At 43.4% G+C, this 26,187-nt stretch overlaps 1 protein-coding gene across 38 annotated transcripts in view; it reads right to left on the reverse strand.

Moving 5' to 3' along the window:
• RBFOX1 (RNA binding fox-1 homolog 1) overlaps positions 1-26,187 on the reverse strand; it is a 1,446,067-nt gene that overhangs the window by 106,189 nt on the left and 1,313,691 nt on the right. For 37 of the 38 annotated variants that reach the window (XM_083585208.1, XM_083585181.1, XM_083585174.1 and 34 more), the window contains 4 exons: positions 12,783-12,926; positions 10,704-10,757; positions 5,419-5,511; positions 3,387-3,447 (listed from right to left, as the gene is read on the reverse strand). In XM_083585208.1, the coding sequence (XP_083441334.1) occupies positions 3,387-3,447; positions 5,419-5,511; positions 10,704-10,757; positions 12,783-12,926 (352 nt within the window). The remainder of the gene's footprint in view (positions 1-3,386; positions 3,448-5,418; positions 5,512-10,703; positions 10,758-12,782; positions 12,927-26,187) is intronic. The other variant, XM_083585184.1, reaches the window with a different exon arrangement.

Raw genomic sequence — 26,187 nt, forward strand, 5'->3', positions numbered from 1 at the left:
GTATAAATCCAAAATATGAGCAATTTGGCAGATTTTTCACACCTGTCAGCCCTTTCTGTCAGAAGAGGTTGAGAGATACCCACGGATTTTAAGTTATACTAATGGTGCCTCAATTTGTCCAAGACAGGAGATGGGTGGGTGGGGGGAGATACTATTCTGGAAGATGCAGATCGATGATCTCAGCTGAAAGTCACTCTCATATTTCATTTTCTCTCCAGTCCCGATTTGATGGCTGTATCATCTAACTTGGTGAAGCTCACACAGGAAACACTTCATTCATCATGAAAATAACAGCAATTAAACTTTACTTTGTCTTGTCAATGAGGTATGTGCTGGCCCATAACTGTGTGGGTTAATCAAGTGTGAGGAGAAGCTTGACATATAAGAGTGAGGAACTGCCAAGGAACCCAGTGTTAGCGGCTGGAGGAGGTAAATTCACCACCGTGGGTGTAATTCTATGAATTTGTCTTGCTGTCACAACACTCATCTCTTCAGGTTGAAACTTTTGGAGGAAGGAGGTGGGGGAGAAAAAAAAATGTCCTTCATGCAGACGTAAAGGAAGAGCAACTGAAGGAGGCAAGGCAGTAGATCAGCAACAGAACACGTGCCCAGCATTCAGAATGTGCCAGGTCCAAACACTGGGACCAGAGACTGAAAAAGTCAGATAGCAGGGCGAGCAAAGACCCCATGGCCAGAGGCACTGGAGAACCACATCCAGGTGGTATAGACAGTGCTGGTCTAGATGGAGGTTGATGCCCAACTGGGTGTGGTAAGGTGAAGGGCAACAGTAGGTGGCACCAGAAACAATGGCAGCCAATAAAAACTGATAGGCATCCTAAGAGGATGGAGGATGAAAACATTCCATTCAAGAAAGAATCCAAAGGAGCAAGGCCAGTTAGATCCACCACATCTCGAAGTTAGGGATGGGACAAATCCCTGTCTGAAATGCTAGAGAGCCACTTCCAAGCATTATAGCCAATATTAAGCTAGATGGACCAATATCTGACTTGGTATAAGGCAACTTCCAATGTTTCTCTCTGGACTTTAAAAACATAGCAAAGCAATGCAGTAAAGTGAAATCCCAGCTATTTGAAGGGTGCTGGGAACTGTTAAGGGACCCTTATTCCTCTGACATAGCTATAATTCCCCAAGTAGTTATCAATCCCTCAAAGCAGGGGACTCTGGGAACTGCAGCTCTGTGAAGGGAACAGAGGGGTCTCCTAATAGCTCTCAGCACCCTTAAGAAACTACAGCTCCCGGGATTCTTTGGGGAGAGCAATAACAGTTTGAAGTGGTATGATACTGCTTTAAATGTATAATGCAGATGGGACCCCTGTCTCCCCACTCCCAAACAAAGAGCACATTAATGTCATATCTGACTCATGCGTTGGTTCCAAAGCTTGTAACGTGCATTGATCCAATCAAACATTCTGTCTCTCTCTCTCTCTCCTCATCTAAATGCCACAGGCAGCCCCCCGTTTATGTGTGTTCAATATGTGTACAACCTTGTATACACACATTGCACTGAACCTGGAAGTCACCTGGAAACATCATAAAGACGTCACTGAAGCATTGCTAAAATGGCAGAACAGGGTGAGGTGGGGGCAGGGCAGGGCAGAGCGGGGATGGAACTGGGGTTTTGCAGGCTTTTTCAGTGGGTTTCAATTATATGTGATATCACCGACAAGTGCGGTACCTCGGAACCAGGGTTTTTCCTAGGGGGAACTCACAGAAACTCAGTTCCGGCATCTCTCAGGTGGGTGCCATTGCCAATCTAAGAGAAAGAGGGAGGTGTCCATGGTGCGTTCTGGCACCTCTTTTTCTAGGAAAATAGCACTGCTCGGAACATAACCCCTGCATAAATGAGGGGCTGCCTGTATTTCAGAAATGCTTGGGCAAAATGAAATTATGACTATTTGCAGAAAGATAAAGGTAAAGGGACCCCTGACCATTAGGTCCAGTCGTGACCGACTCTAGGGTTGCGGCGCTCATCTCGCTTTATTGGCCGAGGAAGCCGGCGTACAGCTTCTGGGTCATGTGGCCAGCATGACTAAGCCACTTCTGGTGAATCAGAGCAGCACATGGAAATGCCATTTACCTTCCCGCTGGAGCGGTACCTATTTATCTACTTGCACTTCGTGCTTTTGAACTGCTAGGTTGGCAGGAGCAGGGACCAAACAACGGGAGCTCACCCTGTTGCGGGGATTCGAACCACTGACCTTCTGATCAGCAAGCCCTAGGCTCTGTGGTTTAACCCACAGTGCCACCCTCGTCTCATTTGACTATTTGCATAACTTGGACCAAATATATGCAGATAGAGGTGGTGTAGGGGAGGAGGGGGGAAAAGAGGGCTTCCCCTGGAAAAAAAGCAGAAGAAATTCCAGAGCTTCCTCAACACCATGATTTATTGTTACAAGCTTAATAACTATATGTCAAACTGCAAGTGCTTATTTTATTTTACTTTTCATTTTACCACAATGGGGAGAGATAAATATGACAGGGTCATTAAAAAATAAAGCCACCCGCCTCTCTTTCCCCCACTTTCGATGATGGAAGCCATCTCATTAATGAGCTCTGAAAAGTAGGAGAAAGGGGGGAAAGAAAACCAAGGTCCATTTTATTTCATGGCTGATGCCTGCCTCTGCTGGTGATGAGGAGCTGGCTTTATTGATCAGCTGTGTAAAGTTTCCCTTTCATCTTTTTTTTCCTGGAGGGGAGTCAGGGAAACAAGATATTTGTTCAGAAAGCGACAGGGTTATGAACAAAGACCAAATGGAAAGTTCCGATATGTCTAATTCTGAAGCTTCAAGAAGCATTCAGAGGCTCAAACCAACTCCAGAAAAGCCAACCAAGGAAGGTGGTGGTTGTAGTAACAGTGTTCTGCCACAGCAGAAGATGGCAGGACAAGGAAAGTGCAGAGTTGCTTCCAAAGCAAGTTGGTTATGACTAGGGCTGCCATATTTCAAAAAGTGTTGAGCTTTTTTTAACACTTGCAACATGGGTTGCCATACATCCAGATTTTCCCAGACGGCTGAATCCTGGCTATGTCCAGGAAAGGCAGATGGGTGATTGGTTTGAGGGAGAGCTTTCTCCAAGGTAGAAGAGAGTTAACTTGGCTTCCCAGTGGGAGATGGAATGATGTGGATCATGTCTGTGATGGGAGCATGATTACAACTTATAAAAGTGACTGATGGGTATTGGGTGATTTTGCTATTTTATATTGTTTATGTTGTTTTGTTGTATTTCTTATGCATTTTTCGTATCTGTCTTTCCCATCGATCTGCCATTAGCCACTTTGAGTCAAAAAAGCAGTATATAAATAAAGCATTATGTAACAAGAACATTGGAAAAGGAATACCCCCAGAACACACATTTCATGTACTTACCATTCGTATAAGGGTTGACTGTTTTCTTATTTGTCATGACTCGAGCTGTCGCATTATTTACCTAAGCACATAGAAAAGTAAATCAGTGCCATTTCTGCAATAGAGGAATGTCCATGATACTAATGAAAGGCATGCATTACTATTGGTATTAGTCATGTATAAATGCAATTTAATATATGCCCCCCAAATAAAAAATAGTAAGAAATAGCAGAAAGTGCATAACAAAAGGAAAAAAAACTATTTATAATTACATTTACTGTCACTGCCATTTGTATATATAAAAAAACCCACTTCCAAATCATTTCAATAAAATAACATCATCTCCTTTAAACTTTAATAAAGAGACATTAAAAGCAAATTAAAAAAGGTTTTGCATAATTGAAGATTTAAAAGCATGCATCTTGTTCCATGGTAACACTGAAACAACAAAATATTTCAAAACAGAAAAAGGAAAAACACTGTATGAAGGGGCATGCAGTGGAGTAGAAGGGGGAAAGAGACAAGGTACAGGGGGAGAAATCAAATTTCCAAAAGGAAGAAAGGAAGGAAATAAATAAATAAAAAGGACAAACGGATCTTAGCATTGTGCAACATAACCCTTTCAAAGAGAGGATTCATTGGGGAAAGCAACATGTAGCATTCAACACTGGGAAGACATGAGCCTCATTTGATTCATTGCAAGAAAACTAACAAAATCATTCAAGCTTTCAAAACCACAGCTAACAAAAGGATAAAAAGAGGGTGCATTATTTAACACAATATGGAAGTTAACAATCTGAGTAAGATGTGCGCAAAAGTCATATCCTCAATCCAGTCAGTGTCTCCAAGGCTTGCTTAAAACAGACACTCAAATTTACAGGCGTACCGATATAGATAAAAAAATATAGAGAAGAGAGCATCAAGAAAACTTAATACGACAAGTCAAAAAAATCCACGTGGTATATATATATATATATCAGCGCTTTAAAAAGATACGTGAAACGGCGGATGGACTTTCCCACTTACCATTCAGCACCATCGCCAGCATGGGGTATGTATACAGTTACCATGGTTACTGAGAGTTTGGTGAGGGCCCTAAGCGCTACCGTCGAAGGAGGGGAAAATGGAAAAGGCAAAACATGCAACATCTTACTCAAAAGACGACAGCATTTTCAATTGGTTTTTGTTTTTTTCTCGCTCTCTTTTTCTTTTAAAATTCTAACAAATACAATTCAGTGTTGAAGGGGATCCAGTGGTGGTATAAATAAATATTCATAGGCTTAGCCCCTCCCATTACACCCCCAATGGAAAATTTAACTGGGAATTTGTCCAAAATGAAAACCAACATTTTAGACTACAACCCACCCACCCTAAGTTTGTATTTAGTTTGCAGAATTTATTTGATTTCCAAATGGGAATAGTCTTGAAAGCCACTGTAGATCCTGCCTCAACCCTGCAGTGAAAGCAAACAAATGAAATAATAAATAAAGAAATAAAGAAATAAAAATAAACCAAAAACGACCTTAATTTTTGTTATTTTTTTTTTGCTTTGTCGCTTAATTTTTGGTGTGGTTTTCTTTCTTTTTCCAATTTTTGTTCCTTTTTTTTTTAAAAAAAAAATATCTATTGCACCCATTGAGTTAACAAAACCTTTCAGATCACAGCAAAACGGTTAAAAGCTTCTCACACTTCTGCCATACAGCTTTCAGCAATAAGGATGATGGTAAGAGTTACAAAATAAATTGATCCAAAAGTAAAATAAAAAGAAAAGAAAGGAAAATTAAAAGTAAACCCAAGGAAGGCCAAATTATCTTTATTTATATATACATACATATGTGTGTGTGTGTGTATATATGTATATATATAAAAATAAATATATATGTATACATATATGAATCTATATACATATGTATATATATATATATATAGAAAAAACTATGGGAAGGGGAAGGGGAAGCACACCAGAGACACTTATGATGCATCTGAAACAACAAATGAGAGTGAGGCAGACATTTATAAAAAAGATGAAAAGGAAAATATTTTTAACATGCACCTCGATTTTACGGCCCTCTACCACGGTGCCGTGTAATTTCTCCCTCGCCCTTTCGGCATCAGCACTATTTTCGAAAGTAACGAAACCAAATCCCTGCATGCAGGTGGGAGAAGGGGGGAAAATAACGTGCATATCATTATTTCAGACAATGACCACTTCTTTGCTTATTTTCTTTGTCTTTCTCTCTCTCTCTCTCTCCCTCTCTCTCTCTCTTTAATTAAAAAGGTTCTTGTTCCTTCTTCATTTCTGCAACATGCAAATTAGAAAAATAAAAATTATAATCGTACCGAGATGTGCAATTAATAAAGCGACCAACGTGAACAACTTTTCTCTCTCTGTCTCTCTTTTCATCAGTTAAATATCCCCTGAAGAAAGTCAAAGGATGAACACCAAATACCTTTCACTTTTATTTATTGGTTTGGTTATCTAAATTGTCGCTGCGGGGGGCGGGGGGGAGGAGGGAAGGAAATCTAACAAAAAAGAAAGGAAAGGAAAATCCTAAACCAATGGAACCATGTCATCACATAGGAAAACAAACAAACAAATAAAAAGGGAATGGCGAGGGAAAAGAAAGTTGGCTCACTTTGAATGGCATGCAGAGTCGACTCAACCAAATAGTAAGACAAACCAAAACTTTGTGCACAAATTTCAACACCAAAATGCAAACCTCATCTAGAACTTTGGACTAGTTCCTTCATGCCATTGTGAAGCAAAGAAACATATTTTTCACATGCAACACACTAGGGTTGTTTTTATAAATTTTGGTGAAATCTATAATATTTACTTTTTTTGTCTTTAAAGAAAAGAAAAAAGAAAAAAAGGAGGGGTCTCAGGAAAACGAAACAAAATGCAAGGACCGCTAATGAAAGAAAATAGGGCTTGGAACTGAGCAGAAACTTCCTGACTCTTAGAAAAAGATCAAACATAATTGTGTGACATGAATAAATAAAGAACAGAATTCAGAAATGCAAACAGCTCGACCCAGGTTTGGCTAGGCCAGAGGCAGGCAGCATGGTGTCCTTCAGAGATTATCGGTCTAGAGCTCCCATCATCTCAGACCATCATTGTCTTGCTGGCTAAGGCTGATGGGAGTTGCAGCCCAACAACATCTGGAGGACACCATGTTGGGTATCTCTGAATGAGACCATGTTTTCATCCTCCTTATTCACTTCATTTTAAAATAAGAATAATGTCCATGCATCAGGTTCTGGGTTGATTGTTATACAGGCTCGGCATACATGCACAACATGCAGTGGAGGGTGAGCACACCTTGCACATCTGCAACACCCCACTATCAACACACACATCAGATGTTTAGTGTAAATCAAGACCTATATTGTGCACATGTCATTTGTGCCCATGTCACTTCTCCACTGTAAAGATGACAGTGGATGGTCCAGGTTCACACTAAACATCCTCTCTAAGATGCTGGTGGTGGGGTTGAAAATGCGCATCTTCCCCCAACAACCCCCCACTGCACATTGGATATATATGCTTGGGCTGTATATGAATGAGCCCACTGTTGCTCCAAAATCTGTACAGATTTGCCTAAAGTGCTATACTTTGGGTGGAAGCAGGTCACCAACCATCCCCAGGCAGCAGGAATCAAGCAGTAGCCTCCAAAGGTGCAGTTTGTGATGATCTCAGCAGCTGCCACACCCCTTGAGGACACCTGAAGCTTGTGGGCCACTCATAAGGAAAGGGTGATAGCCAATTGAATTCTTCTCAGAGTAGACCCATTGAAATGAATGAACCTAAGTTTGGCATGTCAATTCATTTCAATGGGTCTCGTCTGAGTAAGATTACCATTGGATACAACCCATGGCACCCTTCTGGCAACTCACTTCTAATGAAATGGCAACTGCAAAAATCAGCACTCCTAGACCGAGGAGAGAAGCCTGCTTCACCCCAGTCATTCTTATCAGAATGGGAATTTAAATAAATGCTCTGGATTCACCACCAACACCTACAAGAAAGGCTTCCATTTATTTCAAAGCAGGCAGCAGATCTGTGCACTTATTCTTGGTTGTCCATGGACTCATGCCTAATAAGGGAACTTGAAGAGTCTCAATGGAATATTAAGTAAACTCTCGCTTGTTCTCTCTGGAATTATGATCTTAGAATAACACAGTAATAGCAATCTCTGTATGATGACTTTCACAGGGATTTCTTCAGAACCACCTATTTTCACAATGAAAGCCCAAGGACACAACACTAGGATCGAGATGCCTTAACCAGCCCCAACCATCACAGCCAATGGTCAGGGATGATGGGAAGTGGAGTTCAACAACATCTGGAGGAACCACATATTCCCCAGCAGTTGCTTCTCAGGGTTTCACACAGACATTTCCAGTCCAACTGGAGATGCAGGAAATTGAATCTGGGATTGAACCTGCTCTTACTCATTAGCTGAACCCCTTCCTTTGGTCTGTGCTTCTGATCTTTATCTCTTCTCCCTGCCTGACCCACCTTGCCAGAGAACTCTGCTTCACCTCTGACTGCCTTCCCCAGTCTGGTGCTTTCCAGATGTTCCCACCAGCCCCACTAGCTCCAGCCAGCACAACAAATTGTCAGGGATGGTGGGGCATGTGGTCCAAAGTATCCAGAGGGACACCACGTTGGGCCAAGGACCTTGCCTCCTCCCTAACTTGACCAGAGCATGGCTGACACAAATATAGATCAACCATAACCATTGGCTTCTCTGGGGGACCTTGAGTACCTCTCTTTCCAGCCCTCATAGAATAACTTTGCCATGCTCCTTGCCTGTGGATCTTGCCTCTAAGCAGAGCCACTTTGGGCTGTCCTCTTCCTCTACTGCCTGCAATGAAATGAGTTGTGTAGCCATGACTCTCATCTTGCACCAAGGTAGAAGTGGCGGGACTGTTCCACCCAGCAATGCAAAATTCTGCATTACTAATTCAGCATTTGCTTAGTATAGTGCTTTAAGCAATTCATACCATCTAACTTTGCTACCGTTATTAAATGAATGTTCCAACAGATATGAACTTGCACTTTAAGCTTCCAAATATCTCATCTAGTACTGACAGAGAAATTTAATATTTCAGTTATTACAAAAAAGTCAAGTAAAACATTGTGTACATAAATATAGTCCAACTTTTCAAACAATGTGAGACACTAGACATTCCCACCCCTGTTAACTCTCCTCCCTCAGAATAAAACTGCATGACTAGAAGGGAGGGAGGGTATAGAACTGTATTCTTTAAAACAGAGGTGGAGAACATATGGGCCCCTGATGTTGTTGGAGACCATCTCCCTTCATCACTGATCAAAGCCAAGCTGGTTGATGGAAGATGGAATCCAATAACATCTGGAGGGGGGACAGACAAGTTTTCTTTCAAATGGAAGGCGTTGACCTCCTGTGTGGGGTAGCATGCTCTGAAGAGAATCCATTCCATTTCTGTAATACTGGTATATGGACTCTTCAGGTAGTGCAGGTACAACAGATCTTAGGATTCTGCCCTCAGCAGTAGCACCAAAATCACAGTGAAATCTCCCTTGTGCACAGTCAGAATTGCTTTCCTAGTGGGAGCAAGTTGGGACAGGGACATGGGGGAAGCCAAAATGGGAAAAAAAGGGCAAAGGGCTTCTGGTACCGAAATGTCCATGTTCAGATGGAGGCCAGCAACTGAGGACTACCTCTCCTTTCCTACAGGCAATTCACACGAGGTCTGGGCACCTAGATTATCCATGTGACATGGTGCAGAAGAAAACTCCCCATCCTCATGCTAATAGATGAGAACAGTGTAGGTCTCACAGGTCAAACTCACAGTGCCACAACAAGGCCTCAACTTTCATTACTGGTTATATGAATGTTGAAGAGTAGGAGACAGTGGAGTGGGGTGGCAGGGCTTACCTGACCCCCAGTTGGCAACAGCATTGGAGTTTACTAGGAGATAAAGGGGGGACAGATGTGGTTGGCACCACGCAAACACACCGGTGGAGCCCATCTGGCACGGGCATAGCCAAGGGGGGCAGGGGGGCAGCTGCCGCCCCCATCAAGTAAATCAATAAAAATATTTAACTGAGATTCTGCCCCTAACATAAATCCTGGCTACGTCCATCCAATCGGGTGCACTTGGAATGCACCCCCCTTCCCTCTTCCCCCTCCCCTATGACTCCCAGCAAGCAACGCAGTGCAACCAACCAGAAGCAAGGTGAGCTCCACTATTCCATCACACCACCCACTACTGAGAATGTGAGCCCAAAGCTCACTTCTGCACTCCATCGGGTGGATAACCTGTATGTCCAAACCAAGAGTGAAGCAGCTATTAAGAGACTCCGTGATTCAGGCTGCATCCCTTTTAAGCAAAATTGGGGAAAGGGTGTTAAAGCAGCCAATTCCAAACAGTGTAGACCAGGGATGAGGAACCTGTGACCCTCCAGATATTGTTGCACTCCAGTTCCCATCAACCCCAGCCACCAAGGGTCAAGTCTAATGGAAGTTGTAGTCCAACAACTTCTGAAAGGCCACAGGTACTCCAGCCTCTAAAGCAGAGGTGGGGAACCTGCAGCATTCCAGATGTTGCTGAACTATAGCTCTCTTCTTCCCTGGTGACTGACCATGGTTGCTGGGGCTGATGGGAGTTGGAGTTCAGCAATATCTGGAGGGGCAAACATTCCCCACACCTGCTCTAAAGTAAGTCCCATTGATCTAAATCACTGGGTAAAGGATTGCAGCCTTTGTCTCTTGTTTTGCTCAAGCAACACAGAAACTGAATTCAAAAAGGTTAGCAACATTTTGAAAGTTTTAACTAAGCAGGACAGCAGCTGCACTTTCATAATCTGGAAAAAAAAATCACACTTGATCAAGTAATTACTCCAGAGGATATTAGATTATATTACTTGCTTCCATTTCAAGAGCAGAATATATACCTATTCTAACAATCTTTTTCCCCCCTTGCAAGCTTGAACTAATTTCACCAAATGAGTAAGGCAATTATCAGGGATGGGAGAGAGAATCAGCAGACAACACTTGATTATATTTAAAAGCAGAAGGCAATATTCCCCTTTAACTGGTGACAGTTTATCGTAGTTAAAATTATCCCCTTTAAAGGGATTCAAAATTAGGCCAATGAATTTCACGCTGTTTGGGAAATTGACAAGAAAGAAAGTGGGGTGGGGGGTGGGGGAAGCAGCCCAAGAGGTGCTTCTGTTGAAGTGGATATTTAGAAAGGGTTTATTACAGCACTGCAATTGCTTCCTCTTATTTGTATTGAATACTTCAAACAAATTCAACATTGCCACAGGTGTATTCAACTGCTTACCTTTGAGCCTCGCTCATTAAAAATAATTTCAACATCTAAGATTTTACCAAATTGCTGCAAGGAAACAAAAAAGAAGAAATCACATAAGCATTTTTAAACATACCCCCCCACACACACACCAATGCAATAGAAACATATAAATGCAAAAAAAGATTTTTCAACACTTCGAGGATTCTATAGTGTAGGAAAATAACTGCATTCTGAAGTGCAGCTAATAAAAACAGTTACCAGCGGATTCATCTCTGCACATACAAACATTCCTGTTTGCAGTCTACTCTATGCACTTCAAGTAAGCATGTTCCTATGCACCACTTGGTGTATGTGGAGATGAAGATTCCATTCAGGTTGATGGTGTGACCCTTGTTCCATGCAGGGGAGCATCTCATGTGCAGGAGGAACACCTAAGTGGGGTTCCCTGTTATGATTACTGCAAGAAACCTTGTTTTCTCAAGGTTTCTCATCTTTCTAATCTTAAATTCAGTTTGGCACATTTCTGCATCGGTTCCTTTTTACCCCCTTTTTTATATGACCAATTTTTGCCATTTGACTCTCATCAACTTAGGGCCGGCTTACCCATAGGCACTAGGGGTGCAGGGCATCCGGACGCTGGGCTCTCAGAGGTTCCAGGCCAAGAGTCTAGGGCCGAGATTTGGAGTCCGGGGATTAAAGAGCCAGGCCAGCCGACAGCCGCTGCCGAGCAGTGGAGCCCATCAGAGCACTGCAGGCTTTTCTGCTGTGGATGCTGAGGCAGCCAGATGGCTCCACCTCCTGCACGCTTGGGATTGGTGGGCCTTCGAGAGGCCTGCCCGGTGCACACTGCTCACATGAGGAATGTAGCTTCCCTCCCGGGGGAAGGATTGCTCTCCTCTTGCAACGGCATGGGAGAGAGTTGTGTGCCCCCCCAAAAGCTAAGGAACTCGGACCTCCTGAACTCCCCCTTAAAAAAGGCTCAACAACTTTGGCCTCCCCCCCCCAAAAAAAAATAATTGGTGGTGCTGGGCACCCCGGCGCAGCATATGCTAAAGACAGCCCTGCATCAACTATTCAAAATTAAGTCTTGTTGAATTCAATGGGGATTCTCCTAGGCAAGTGGGGATTCGGACTGCAGCCTTCATCTGTCATATTGCCCCTTAAACACAAACAGATCTGCTAGTCTTTGATGTGGTACTTGACTTTTTGGCTGTGTACACACCAGATATTAAAAATGCATTCCCCCTCCTCCACGAATCCTGGGAACTGTAGTTTCTTAAGGGCGCTTGGAGTTGCAGCTCTGTGGGGGATAAATTGAAGTTCCCAGGATTCTTTGGTGTATGTGTGTGTTAAATTTGCTTTTGGTGTATGTTGTGTACTTGACCTTTGTTGCTGTTTTCTTCTGAGATGGTCTCGATGGTTCCATGAAACCAACAGTGGAAACTGCTTCAACTGTCTGAGGACAGATCCACACCATGAGTTTAAAGCACACTCAATGTGCATTTAAAGCACATGACTTTGCTCAAAGAATCCCAGCAGCTTATTCTTAGCCGAGAACCTGCAGGCAGATCCACACCAGACTTTTAAAGCACAGCCAATGCACATTTAAAACATATGACTCCCCTAATATATGCCCACATCCTTAACAACCTACAGTTCCCAGGATTCCTGGGGGAGTCATATGCTTTAAATGTGAATGGTCTGTGCTATAAATGTCTGATATGGATCTGCCCACAGGTTCTCGGTTAAGAATAAGTGCTTGACACAGACCCTGCCCCATGGAGTGGGACCTAGACCCCCTTGACCCACTGAGAACATAGAAAAAAGCTGCAACTACTGAGATGTTCCTGAAGTTGCATCTGGCTTGAGCCCTGTTTATAGGACTGATGATGCACATTCAAAACTTACGGTAGTAAGTGTGAGGTTACAATCTGAAGAGGACCTTCTTCTTCTTTTTTAAATGCAAATGTAAACTAGTATTTTATTTATTTATTTAATTTCTTTATTAAATTTGTTTACCGCCCTTCATCCGTAGATCTCAGGGCGGTTCACAACTTTAAAATGCTAGATTTAAAAAATGCAAACTGTGTAATAATACAAAGTACTTACCCCAAACATTTGTCTGAGATCTGGATCCCGGAATCTGAAGGGTATATTTGAGACATGCAGCCGTTTCGGCTGTGATTTGTTTTCTGTGTTTTCAGAAGATTGTGTCTGTTGCTGTCCGTCGGTCTGTGCTGCATCGTCTGTCTGCTAAAAAAAATCCAAGCAGGGGGCGGGGATGGGATGGAATGCGGGAAGGGAGAGAAAAGAAAGTTAGTCAGGCTTCCAGCATTGTTTCGTTACACCAGACCTGTATTTCGTCTGGAAACTGGTGTTCATGAATGGATAAACAAGAAAGGGATGGGCAGACTGGTCAACTGAATGAATAACATCAGTTAGGAAGCTGTGTGTCTTCATACATATCGTCCTCCCGGTCCAGTGGGATCAGATGTGGAAGCTCTGTGGGTCATGTGATGCTATTCCTACTCATGGTCGACCCATTTAAATCGATGGACATGGCTAACATAGGTCCATTCATTTCAGTGGGTCTGTTCTGAATAGAACTTACCCTCTGCTTTTGAACCCCTTCCTTTCAGGTGGTCTTCGACCACACTGTTCCCAACACCATTCCTGAGGGTTCCCCAAGCATTAGTGTGAGCACCTTAAACTCAATCCAGAAATGAACTGCCCATTCATTTCTGTGGATCCACAATGAGTAAAACTGACAAAGCCCTCACTGACATCTTGTTGAGCCCCTTGACAGCCTTTCTGACAATTTGAATTAAATCCTTTATTTGAAAAGGTTCACGTACCTCTTAACAAAAGGCTCTAAACATTTTACATAAAACAATATAAAAGATGCATTAAAAATTCAGATAAAATCAAACGTCACAAAACAAACGGGCATTAAATGTATCAAACTATAAATAAACGATTTGGTTATATAATGAATATACAAGCTAAATGGGCCTCATCAACCTGGGAAGGAAGTCCATCTAGGAGAAGGAAAACTCTGTTCCTAAACCCCTGCTGCCTTGTGGGATATCCTGGAGAGAAGAAAAGACTAAGGGGTAAGCCCTACACAAATCCAGAATGGCGTCCCTAAGATGGTTGGATGGTGCTTGTGTGCCTCCTTCCAGCAACTCCAGCAGCCAAGCTGGTGCCAAACGCAGTGCTCTGATTTCCTTTGGCCCACATTGTACTCTCTGGGCATCCCAGGACCTCCATACACTTGCGCCCTGGGGAGGTCACCAGGGGCGTAGGATGGGGGGCAGTGGGACATAAAATCCACACAGAAACACATCATTGCTTGTTTTGACTCACTTGTGGGAACAACTCAGAGGCCATGAAAGAAGGAAGGTTAACAACAGGAAGAATTAGAAGAACTATTGGAAATGACTGTGAAAAGCAGTAAGAGTTATGAGATGATCAGAAGCCTCCGAACTTGAAGCTTGGGAAGTCCCATTAAAAAAATTATAATTTGGCAGAATATTTGGATTATTGTGTGTGTGTGTGTGTGTGTGTGTGTGTGTTATGCATAATTTGGAATATTTAATGTGATTTGATTGGATTGGATTGGATTGTTAAAATGGAAAATTTAATAAAAATGATTTTTTAAAAAAAGGAAGGGGCGGTGGGGGTGGTCCGCCCCAGGTGTCTTTCATGAGGGGGTGACAAAAAGGCACACCATGGGGGCTCACCTTGCCACCCCTGTGCATGGTGGCTTGCCTCCTCCCCCCGCAGTTCTCCCACCACTGCCATTGCATGCCGCAGATCTCTCAACTACCGCCGTTGTGCACCGTGGATCACATGCACCCCCGCGCAACTCGCAGATCACCCCCCCCCCAGTGCATGGCATGGCTGCCGCTCTGGGCACCCATGCAGCTAGCTCTGCCACTGGAAATCACTTTGGTGCTGCTAACCCTGGGAGGCACACTCCATTGACTCTCGAAACAGACAGATGCCAACAACAGAATAAAATAACATGTTAAAATTGATTTTAAAATTGTGTATCCAGGCTGGCTTTCCTAAACCAAAAAAGTTTTAGCAAGCACTGAAAACAATACAGCAAAAGTGCCTGCCTAAATTTTAATTAAGCAGGGAGCTCCAGGGGTGAGGTCCTGCCTTGACACCCAATTTCCGACCTTCAGCCCTTGGACCTCAAGAATCAGTGGCAGGGGAGCTGGTGGGAAGCTCAGAGTCAGGGTAAGAATGCCCATGTGATGGCCAGGGAGGAGAGAAGCTGGCAGTGAGGATATAAGAAGCCTCTCAGGTGCTCCTGGGCTTTATCTGAAATAAGAAATCCCAGCTCCCTCTAGATTCCTCTTGTTCATTTCTTTACTCCAGTTCCATTTCCACCACTAGGTGGTGCTGGTCATGGATGCAAATCTATGACACACGACAACACATTTCCAGTAAGTGTGTGTTCAAATTAGTTTGATCTGACGTACAAACTCCGAGCACATTTCCATGTCAGGACTGGAATAGGGGGGGAAACAAACCGAAATAAATGAGTGAATAGTACCTTAGCCTGCCTGGGAAAGAGTCACATTCACAATCCATAATATACATGCATATTACTTTCATTTTTGTAGCCTGATAGCAAGTTTTAGAGGCCTTCTGCTTCAACAACATGAAAGCAATTAATTTCATTATGTCATCTGAAAATTAAAATTAATCATCTTTTGCAAACCAAAACGTTAAGAATGCTCTGGGCTGTTTTTCTTTTCTGTTTAGAAATTTCAAGACAATATGGGATACCTAATTAATCATACTGTAGATATATATATATGTATACTTTTTTGCATAAGAACCTTTATGAACTTAATTTTCTGGCACAAAACCAAACAAATAAACAGTGAAAGCATGGAATAAACACATGCATTTTCTAAAACACAGGAAGATTTTCCTTGACCTCCTCCCCCTCCCCATTTGGCAGTGCATTTTTCAAAGATTGCTGAAGATTTGGGGAGCCATTTCTGGTATCTCCCCTTGCTATATACAAGTTACTACCAATATACACATCATCATCATCACCATCATCATCCCTGTTCAAAATTTCATTCTCATTGTGCAAGGTTGATACTATTAGGGGAAGGACCATGACTCAGTATTGGAGCATCTCAGCCTTGGTTCCCCAGATGTTGTTGGACTACAACTCCCATCATTCCTAGCCAGAACAGCCAGTGTTCAAGGATGATGGGAACTGCAGTCCCACAACATCTCGGGAACCAAGGTTAAGAAAGGCTGGTCTAGAGATTTTGGGTGCATGTCAATTCTGCATGTGTTTCTTCATAAATCATCACTTTTCTACAAAAAACTGTGATTCATTTGTTCATTTAAAAATGTGTGTGGGAATGTATATTTTAAAAAATGTGTCTATCTCAATGCATGCAGTTGTAAACATATTCTATTCCAAAATTTTCAAACACATTTTGGTCTGGAAGTTTCCCTTCAGCAAAATAGTAGTGTGCAATTCAAAAGATCATTATATTCTGATTGATGCATTGGTCTAGAAGGTGCAAATTAGGATCAGTTCAATAAAAAATGCAAAACAAATTGAATTCTTCTCCATTTCTAATTCTACCTAAGCATCTTTGAAAGGGACCTCCTGGCAATTCTGGGTACCCTGGAAAAGGCAGCAGTCACCACCACCATTGAAGTTCCATTACAAAAAAAGAAGACCGGGAATATCAGGTATAAAACTGATCTAACAAGGCTAACAAAGCACATAACTCCTTTGAGAATTTTCGCTCATCTTCCTGAAATTCATTTTTGGCTTCCCTCGTAATTTGTGAGAGGTTTGCCTGTGGAAGGACTTTCAAACTCGCTTTGACTCTGATTTTCAGTGACATTTCAATAAGTGACTGTACCCTCCAATTTCTCAAATGCATTCTTCCCTCTCAAAAGAAACTTCAATTCTTCAACCCCTTTCTCAGGGCACTTTAGAATTTCTTTATAATTTTAGGGGTGCGTGAGGCTGAGCTTACCTGATCACTCTGAGGTGGCTGTGAGTATCGTGCGAGTTTCTTTTCCCATTCAAATGTTTGCCCAGCACTCTATAGCCTTCCTGGCTGCCTGATCTGAAAAGGCCCCATGGGAGGACTTCTGATTAGAGCTGGCCGATGTTGGGTTTTCAACATTGTGGTGTATCACCAGCCAAACATCGTGGTTTGGAGATATACCATGATGTTGGAAAAAACTGCATTGGCCCCAGCTGGTGAGATGCCAGGTGAAACTGCAGCAGCTCTCATCATGAGAGCTGAAGTGCTTTCACCCCAGTGCCTCGCGGGCTGTGGCGAATACAGCTGGCCCCAGCTTGCTCTCAGCTGGGGGGCGGAAAAGCTCCTGCCCCCAGCAAAGCCAGCTCCAAGTCCCCTGCTGCTCGTGCTGGAGCAAGAGGACCTTGGGGCTCCTTGGCCAAGCTCCCTCTGCCTTTGTTGACATGTGGGGCAAGCGAGCTACCTTGTCCACTAGCCCCCCACTCCTCGAAGACAGACCAAGCGGCAGTAGCCAAGTGCACGGAACCTGTCAAACTCTGCATTTGACAGCCTTCGCCTTTGCCCAGGTGGGTGCGCTGCCTCTTTCCTCCAGTGAAGGGGTTGTTCTTCCCAGGAAGAAGAAGGAGAGTTTGGATTTGATATCCTGCTTTATCACTACCCGAAGTTGTCTCAAAGCGGCTAACAATCTCCTTTCCCCTCCTCTCCACAACAAACACTCTGTGAGGTGAGTGGGGCTGAGAGACTTCAAAGAAGTGTGACTAGCCCAAGGTCACTGCATGTGGAGGAGCGGAGACGCAAACCCGGTTCCCCAGATTACGAGTCTACTGCTCTTAACCACTACACCACACTGGCTCTCCCACCCTCCCAGGCAAAGTCCACAAGGCAGAAGGTGCAAAGTCACCTTATCTGTGCCTTGTGGAGAGGGGCTACTGGAGGCTGCTGGTGAGCACTGGGCCTGTCAGCAGCATCAAAGATCCCCTACACCACCTGGTTGCCTTCAACCGGAGGATGGGATCTGTCTTTCTGCAAAGAAAGGCACAGCGCACCTTCCCGGAGAAGGCAGCCAGGCAAGGATGGGGATCTCAGCTGGGAAGGGCAGGTTTTCTGCTACTCAGCTGAGCAGTCCCAATCCTGTTCCTACTTGCGGTCAAGGCTCTCTCAGCTGGGGAGGGGGGAGCACTTTAACAGAGCCCCCATCCTGCTGCAGGATCATGTGAGCTGATGGTGGGCCATGGCTCCATAAAACTGCTTGGCTGAGGCGAGGGCAGCAGAGCACTCCTCAGCCAAGCAGTTTAAAGAAGCAGAGGAAGAAACAAGCTGTATTGGCACCTCTCTGATTCAGCTTGATTCTCCCTCTGCCGGGGCAGAGTGTGATGGCGGCTTCACCAGCGGTATATCACTGGTGAAACCTCCGCCACTTAGAGTCCCTCAGCCTCCAGCTCCCAGCCAGTGCTCTGGGCGCTGGAGGCAGAGGGACTCAAGAGTGGTGATGGTTTCACCAGCGATATACTGCTGAGTGAAGTTGGCCAGATCGATGTCTGCCCCTACAGACTGGTCCTGAGCGATATATCGCCCAGGCCTACTCATGATGTCCTCCCCTTAAGAGTAAATGCAAGCATGGGAAACTGGGGAGGCTGCAGAGTGCTGAGAAATGCCAGTTGCACTAAGCACAATCTAACCAGGCCGGCATCATAAAGGCTGCAATTCTATGCGTGCTTTACTCAGAAATAAGCCCCATTCAACACAGTGGTGTAGAAAACACACATAAGCTACAGAGGTTGTTGTAATTCCAAAACCTGGCTATTAACCCAAACATGCCAAAGCCACAAACCCAACAAACTAGAAAATGCTTTCTAGAAGCCAGAACAGACAGAGAACATAGTCAAAGGTCCATCTAGCGCATCATTTTCTTCTCAGAACCAGAAGCTCCAGCGGGAAGCCTCCAAACACACCAAAATGTGTACAAATTTTCATGCAGACATTTAAGTGGATTTAAGTGGATTTCAGATGAGGGTTGGGCAAATGTGTCAATTTAATTTTATATCAGTTCTCGTAAAAATTCATCAGAATTTTAGAGCCCATTTCTCATAATATACACGTTTTTATGCAAAATCTTGTCCAACATAAATATTTTTGCAAAGCAATTTTCCCTAATGCAATACCTTTTTGTATGTTATCTTCACTAAAATATGCATTTATATGTACACTTTGCAGCAGTAAATGCATTTTTTGTTCACATTATTTGACTGAAGAACTGCAATGCAAAATTAGGAGACCTGCAAATCTGGAAGGATGATTCTGTTTTAGTTCACGTATTGTTTTGGAAAGTGCAAAATAGGTAAGTTCACCCTTAAATGTGAACCAAACAAAATCTCTCTGCCATCTCTACTTAAGATTGGAAAAATGAAAAACAGAGAGAAACAAAAATGGACAGATTTGCTGTTCCTGAGGCAAATAGAGAAAATTCTGGTACAGAAGGAGAACAGGTTCTTTGAAACGTGCAATGTTGCAGTCAGGACAGCAAAAAGAAAAGCCAGTTGTATCCCTTTCAACAGATTGTGCCACTGATGCTGATCCAACCTGCTGTGATTTATCAGGCTGAATATTTGTGGTCCAACACTCAGACGAGCAAAGAATTCTTCCATGCAACTTGAAACAATAGAATGGAACATAACTTACTTGGAACTTTTTAGGAGAGCAGAGAAAAAGAGAGAGAAACAACGCAAGCCCTGCTCTATAAATCTGCACTATATACATCAGCTATAATGTCCAACTACTTTCTAGCTTGGAGATTTGAGACATCATTTGTCATCTCTACGGAAAAGGTCATTTCCACCCATTTATTGCATGACTTTTCACTGGCTCCACTGAGATTGTATTTTTAATTTAAAAGGCCTGATAAACAATTACATATTTTACTCCAGTTATTGATGACCAGCTGCCCAGTTTGGGAGGGGGGGTTATCTCTGCATTGTGAATAGCAAAAGCCAACCAACAAAACAGAAGCCACAGAGGCTGTTCTTGAAGCCACCATTAGCATACAAAAGCACCATGCACCAAGCACTGAAGAATACCCAGCCTGAAAATTCTGGTAACATCCCCCCTCCCCCACATTTCCAATTGTTGAAACTAAACTGCTTCTTTGAAGACTGTTGAACGCATTTTGCAACTACTTTAATGTGGGACTCTGGGGCTCATTTTTTCCATAATCATTTCTAACTCAATCAATAAGGCAGAGCTACACAAGTTTAATCTTGGTAAAATTTGATTTAGGTATTGACAAATGCACAGAGAAAACTATATGCAGGGCATGCATACATCTTCACAATGGAATGTGTCTTCGTATGTCAAATTTAATTTATCATTCTTTAGCCAATTTACATTCCTCACCGTGGCACCAGCCCCAGGTTTTCATGGAGTTGCTTTCCTACCAAACATCAGTCTCCGGTGGGGGCAATCCTTTTATTTTTTTTTTGCTCCCCTGGGTCTGATTTTGTTTTGTTGAGAATATGACTACAGTCCTGTATATAGAAAACTAAGGTAAAGGGACCTCTGACCATTAGGTCCAGTCGTGACCGACTCTGGGGTTGCGGCGCTCATCTTGCTTTATTGGCTGAGGGAGCTGGCGTACAGCTTCCGGGTCATGTGGCCAGCATGACTAACCCGCTTCTGGAGAACCAGAGCAGCGCACGGAAACACTGTTTACCTTCCTGCCAGAGTGGTACCTATTTATCTACTTGCACTTTGAGGTGCTTTCAAACTGCTAGGTTGGCAGGAGCAGGGACCGAGCAATGGGAGCTCACCCTGTCACGGGGATTCGAACCGCCAACCTTCTGATTGGCAAGTCCTGATTGGCAAGTCCTCTGTGGTTTAACCCACAGCACCACCCGCATCCCCATATAGGAAACTAGGAAGCTGCTTTATACTGCATCAGACCCTTGTTCCATCTAGCTCGGTATTGTTTACATTGACTGGCAGGAGCTCTCCAGCATTAGGTAAGGAGTTTCCCCCAGCCCTACCTGGAGATGCAGGGGATGCTATACTCACTGAGCTATGGGCCCCTTCCTTGTATGCAGAGACAGTAGCCTTTCCCAACTGAGTTGTCTCCATTCACTTTCAACTTCAACTCTCTTAAACCCCAGCCAGCACCATGACGTAATGTTGTTCCAAGAGCCATTGTATGAGAAAGCATGCATCCCTTGCTTCCAGCTTCACAGTAAGCCTAGTTTGCAATTGCATCTGAACTGAGAAAAGGCTCTCGCTCAGATTGAAGCTCCAGAATCTCCAGGCAGAGCTGAGGAAAGCTGGGTGCCCCAATTGGTCTGACTCAGTACATGGCAGCTTCCTATGTCACAAAGTGGCCAGTATCAATATTAACCCAAAGGAGATTTAGAATGGAAATGATGGAAGGATTTTAAAAATTGGGATTATTGCTTCTGTTCCATTTTCATCTGTGGTTCATAAATTGTTTTTAAACCATCAGCAGAGCACCCATTAATAACAGCCAGCCTGTGAAATGTCCCTCCATTCTCTTGTAATTAACATGGCAAGCTGTAATATTTTAATGTAATTAACCATGAATGGGTGTTGCTCATTGGCAAGCAAACCTTAACTTCTCCCCAAGCTTCCTACATTTAAAGTTTAGATCTGGGAAGCTTGTGCAGGAAAGCAGGCTAAGTACAATCTCCTGCAATGCAGGAATCTTTTGCCGAATGTGGGACTCAAACCCACAACCCTAAGAGTCTCATGCTCTACCAACTGAGCTATCCCAGCTGACTTACACCACCTGCTATGCCAGGATCCTGATCCTGCTTCATTTTCAGTGGTGCTACTCTAAATTGAGAAACACACACATACACAGAGTTTGCAATTCATTATTATTATTTAGTACCCTGCATGCATTCTGTATAGCTTCTTGGGCTACTTAGAAAGCATGTGGCTGTGTTTGTGTGTCTCTGTGTGTATGTATATATAATTTGTCCTGAACCTTTCTCAATTGCTTTTTTATCAGGCTTACAAATCAAATCAAATAGGTATATTGCAAAACCTGGGCGATATTATTTTTTTCCCCTCTGCCCCGCGCTTATAGCACAATGTATTGAGTTACGCTTTTCTGTGAACTGCCACCACTATTCTCCCTGGATTGAAAGAGAATGGCTGTGGGGGCTGTAAATTCACTCGGCTTTCCGGCATTACTGCTTAAATCAAGAGGCCTATTCAAAGAGAGAGCAAGTGTTCATTACACAAATCAATTTGGTCAAAAGAACAGCACGGTGGGTACTCAACCGTTGTTCACATAATATTGTCAACTTAATCAAATAATGCCTGCAAGACGTCCACAAAAGGCTTTCTTTTTAACCCCCCCCCCCAATAAATAACTCGATTGATTCAACAGGAAAATGAAATGAAATGGTGGGGTGTTGTCTCCTCCAACCCACCAAAAAAGAAAGAAATGTGAATAAGTATTATGCACTTCCTGGTTAAGCATGTGTAAACTGGTGTAGAAGGTGATTGATAAAAGTAATAAAACTAAAAATATCTGTTGCTTGAAAAAACAAGTATAATTCAGCAAATTACATACAAAAGCATGCATAGTAGAAGTGTGCCCTAAAATGCTGATAGTTTTTTATGATTACATTTTTAAAAATTGCAAACTGATGCAAAATTGTGGTTTATCTGCACACATAAAATAAATAATGGCCTCGCAACCCCTCTAATCTGGAGGAATAATTAGCTCAATTACATTTTTTTGCACTGCCACATTTTTAAAAGGAGAATGTAAATTGCACAAGGGGATAAAGTCTTTGTTACTAGTCGAAGTCATGATTCCTTGGAACACAGAAAACAATGATACAAGAATCATATCAAGATAGCAAGACAAGGAGACACTTCTTGAAGGTGGGCAAAGCAAATATGATTACTGATATGCCTAGATGAAGGAGTGGGGATCACTCTACTATTTAAAAAGTTTGATTTGTAAACAACAACGAACAGATGCTGGGGCTAAAAAATCAGGGTCTGACCCCCAATCAGTGTTCCCTAGCCATGATGGTACCCAAATCCCCTTTATCCTCTAAAGCAGGGGTGGGAAACCTGTGGCCCTCTAGATGTTGCTGGACTAAAGCCTCCATCATCTCTGACTATTGGCCATGCCAGCTGAGGCTGGTGGGAGCTGGAGTCCAACAATATCTGGAAAGGCACAGATTCCCCATACCTCCCTTACAGAAATACTGCAACAAGGACTAAGGCTCCTGGATGCTACAGCCTTTAGCAGAGAGGATGGTGGGGCACTGCCACTCACCTGTCATGGACTGGTTGCAGACAGAGGAATGGTGGGAGGAATCATCTGGGGAACCACCAATGGAAGAAGGCTCAGAGCCCGGGGAGTGGTGGTGGGATGACGATGAGTGATCAGAGGGAGAATTCTGGGAACAGGAGATGTTGGAAGCTGAAGGGGTAGCAGTACTTAACAAGCTGGGGGTGTTGGTGGTGGAGAGGAGCCCAGAATCAGAGGCTGAAGCTGAATCAGGAGGGTGGGAGGAAGGAACAAGGAGAGGCGTGAAAATGGTGGAGGAAAGACTGGCTACACGGAGACACAGTCTCCAATTGCTTGAGAAAAGCCCTGGAGAGGAGGAGACATGGACAGCTGTGGGGAGTCAGAAACCTTTAGTCTCAACAACTGATTTCATGGAGGAAGACCCACCAGGTATGAGCCCAGTCTGCAAAGTTTGTGTTTTTGCTAATAAAGAGTTAGCTCCAACTTTAGACTGTGAGCCATGCTCACCCAACCTCTGACTGGGCATGTTGCTGCTTACTAGAAGGTAGTGGGGAAGGGGTGAGGTGGCAGGGAGGTCAGAGCAACACAAAAGCTCCAAGAGAGCCAATCTAGCACACTAGCACCACCAAAGCTCCCCGCTGCCTTACCCTTTGCCTCCTGATAAGCAGCAACATGATAGTACAGAGATCAGGTGAGTGGCAGCGCCCCACCAAGATGTCTGTTACTAGATGCAGAATATGCTGACAACGTTGGGGAGAGGGCCACAGAAGGAGAAAAAGCCCCTCATTGCATATAGCAATTAGTCTATGGCCATAGGCTCAATCTGCTAGAGACTCATTCCACAGCCCAAAATCTTTTTTTCTTTTTTTACATACAAGGGAGTGGATTCGGCCAATCCACTCGTCGGAAATAGTGCAGTTGCACTGCACCAAATGCACATTTTTCTTACGTGAATGCAACTTTATGTGATAGGCTGCAGCTACATTCCAGATCTGTTCAAGCCTTTATTTCTGCCTGTCTCTCCCTGACCACCTCCGTCCGCCTCCCCCTTCTGGTTTATTCTGTCTCTGCCTGCCACCCTCCTCCTCCTCCTCCCTTCAACTAGTCAGTTGTATGTTGAGGAGTGGGGGGCAGCAGCAGAGACATGGCGCCTCTTGTGGCCACTCTTGCCAGCCAAAGGAAAGGTAATTTTGGCTATGAGCAATTTTCACATTTATGCACGGCCCTCAGAACCAAACCCCTATGTATGATGCAACTCGACTGTATCTGAGTTTTAAAAGCCAATTCCTTAGCTCATAAGTTGTCTGTACAAAAAAGTATGGTAAAAATGAATGTTGATCTTCTTTTAGTTTCCAGCAACAAAGGAGAAAACCACCACCTTTTTTGCCAGTCTAATCAAGCCTTAATTTCCATGTCCAGTAACTGGCAAAAAGCTACATATTTCTCCAGTACTGTGTGGAAGCCCATTGCGAAAAATCCAATTTCATTTGCAACATCTCCATTTTAAATTTGTATAGTTTCATACCGATGACTCTTGGGAGTGGAGGGAGCCACAGAAAGATAAAATAATTTCATTTTGTCTTCAAAAAAATTTTTTTTCCAAATTATGTGACAAATTGCAAATTCTCCCCCCACTCCCCCTGCCATCAAAATAATATAAATATAATGGGGGAAATGCAAGCTCAAGAAACAGTTCTAACTGGTCAATTGCCAAATCCCCCAAGAGGTGGTATTGATGTCTATGTTGTGGATGATGATTTGGAGAATTCAAATTCAAACAGGGTAAGTATACCCCCCTGCTCCTTTTGTTTCCAGTGCTTGTTTGGACTTCGAGTGAGCGCCTTTTTCATTCTCTATTTATGGCCGGGCAGTAGGGCCGATGCGAGAGGCCAATCTAAAAAATTGTGCCGTGTGTTTACCTTCGGCAAATTGGAATGGACTGGAATGTCTAGCATTTCCCCCTGTGAACAAGACTAATGTCACACACATAAAACTCCTTCCTGTAGGAGCCGTGTTTATACAGACTACCGCTGAGTCAACTTGCGAATGCAGCTGCACCATGCTGAGAAAGAATGGCTGATTGCTACATTGGATGTTGTAAGGAAATAAAAAAAAAATGACAACATGATGAAATGATTTCTTTGCTTGACCCATCGGAGGCTCACCACCTTTCGCTGAAACCCTGCTGGACCTCTTTTTATTTGCTCAGATTCATGCCTGAGCAGAAGGCCTTTTTCTATCTTCCTTGTGCCAGCCACATGCAGCAGCCGGGCCCGCTGAAAATTCATGATAGACATGAGCTGATCTCTTTCAGAGATGTGTAAAATCTGCCAATTATTTCCAATAAATATATTTTTAAAATCTGCCTTACCAAAAAGCACATTTCCACACAAGCAGAAGTGTCATTTTCACAAGGGTAGGGTTTTCTAAATGTCTAATTTCTTTGGTGTTTTTGCTAAGTAATCATATGTGCTTCACTGGCATACACACACACACACACACACACACTGTACATTTGAACATTAGAAGAGCCCATCTGGATCAGGCCAAAGGTCCATCTTGTCCAGCATCCTGCTCTCACGATGGCCAATCAGATGTCCAGATGTGAAGCCTGAAAGTAGAATCTGAGCACAACAGCACTCTCCCTTCCTGTGATTCCCAGCAACTGGTGTTCAGAAGTCTCTAGTCCTCATGACTTGTGGCTCTCATTAGCCTTCCACTCTGTGAATCTGTCTAATAGCCATCCAAGTGGGTGGCCATTGCTACACCTTTTGGGAACAAATTCTATAGTTTAGTTATTGGGTAGTTGAAGTATTTCTCATCACTGGCCCTCATTCAAATTTCTGTCTGATTTCCATATAATAAGGTGATGAAAATGACTATTTTGATCTATTTGTTACTCCCTGCCAAAAACAAAAAAGTGACTTACAAAATATTAAGAGCCAGGTGAACCTTAATAACATAATGGGTTCTGTTCCTGGTTAACTGCATTTTTCAAAGGGGATTTGGGGCGAAGGCTGGCTTGGTTTTGTCTTCACAAAACAGCATATAGGCACCCTCCCACCTTTAAGTGTGATCGACTTGCGTGTGACTGTGTATATGCACAATGCCACAAATATTTAAAGAATTCAGTTCAAACCCAGAAATGGCAGGAGAGAGCTGGAGAATCCTTGTGGTCCATGATAAATCCCTT

The sequence above is a fragment of the Podarcis filfolensis genome (assembly GCF_964270895.1).
Source record: "Podarcis filfolensis genome assembly, chromosome: 14".
NCBI classification, from domain to species: domain Eukaryota; kingdom Metazoa; phylum Chordata; class Lepidosauria; order Squamata; family Lacertidae; genus Podarcis; species Podarcis filfolensis.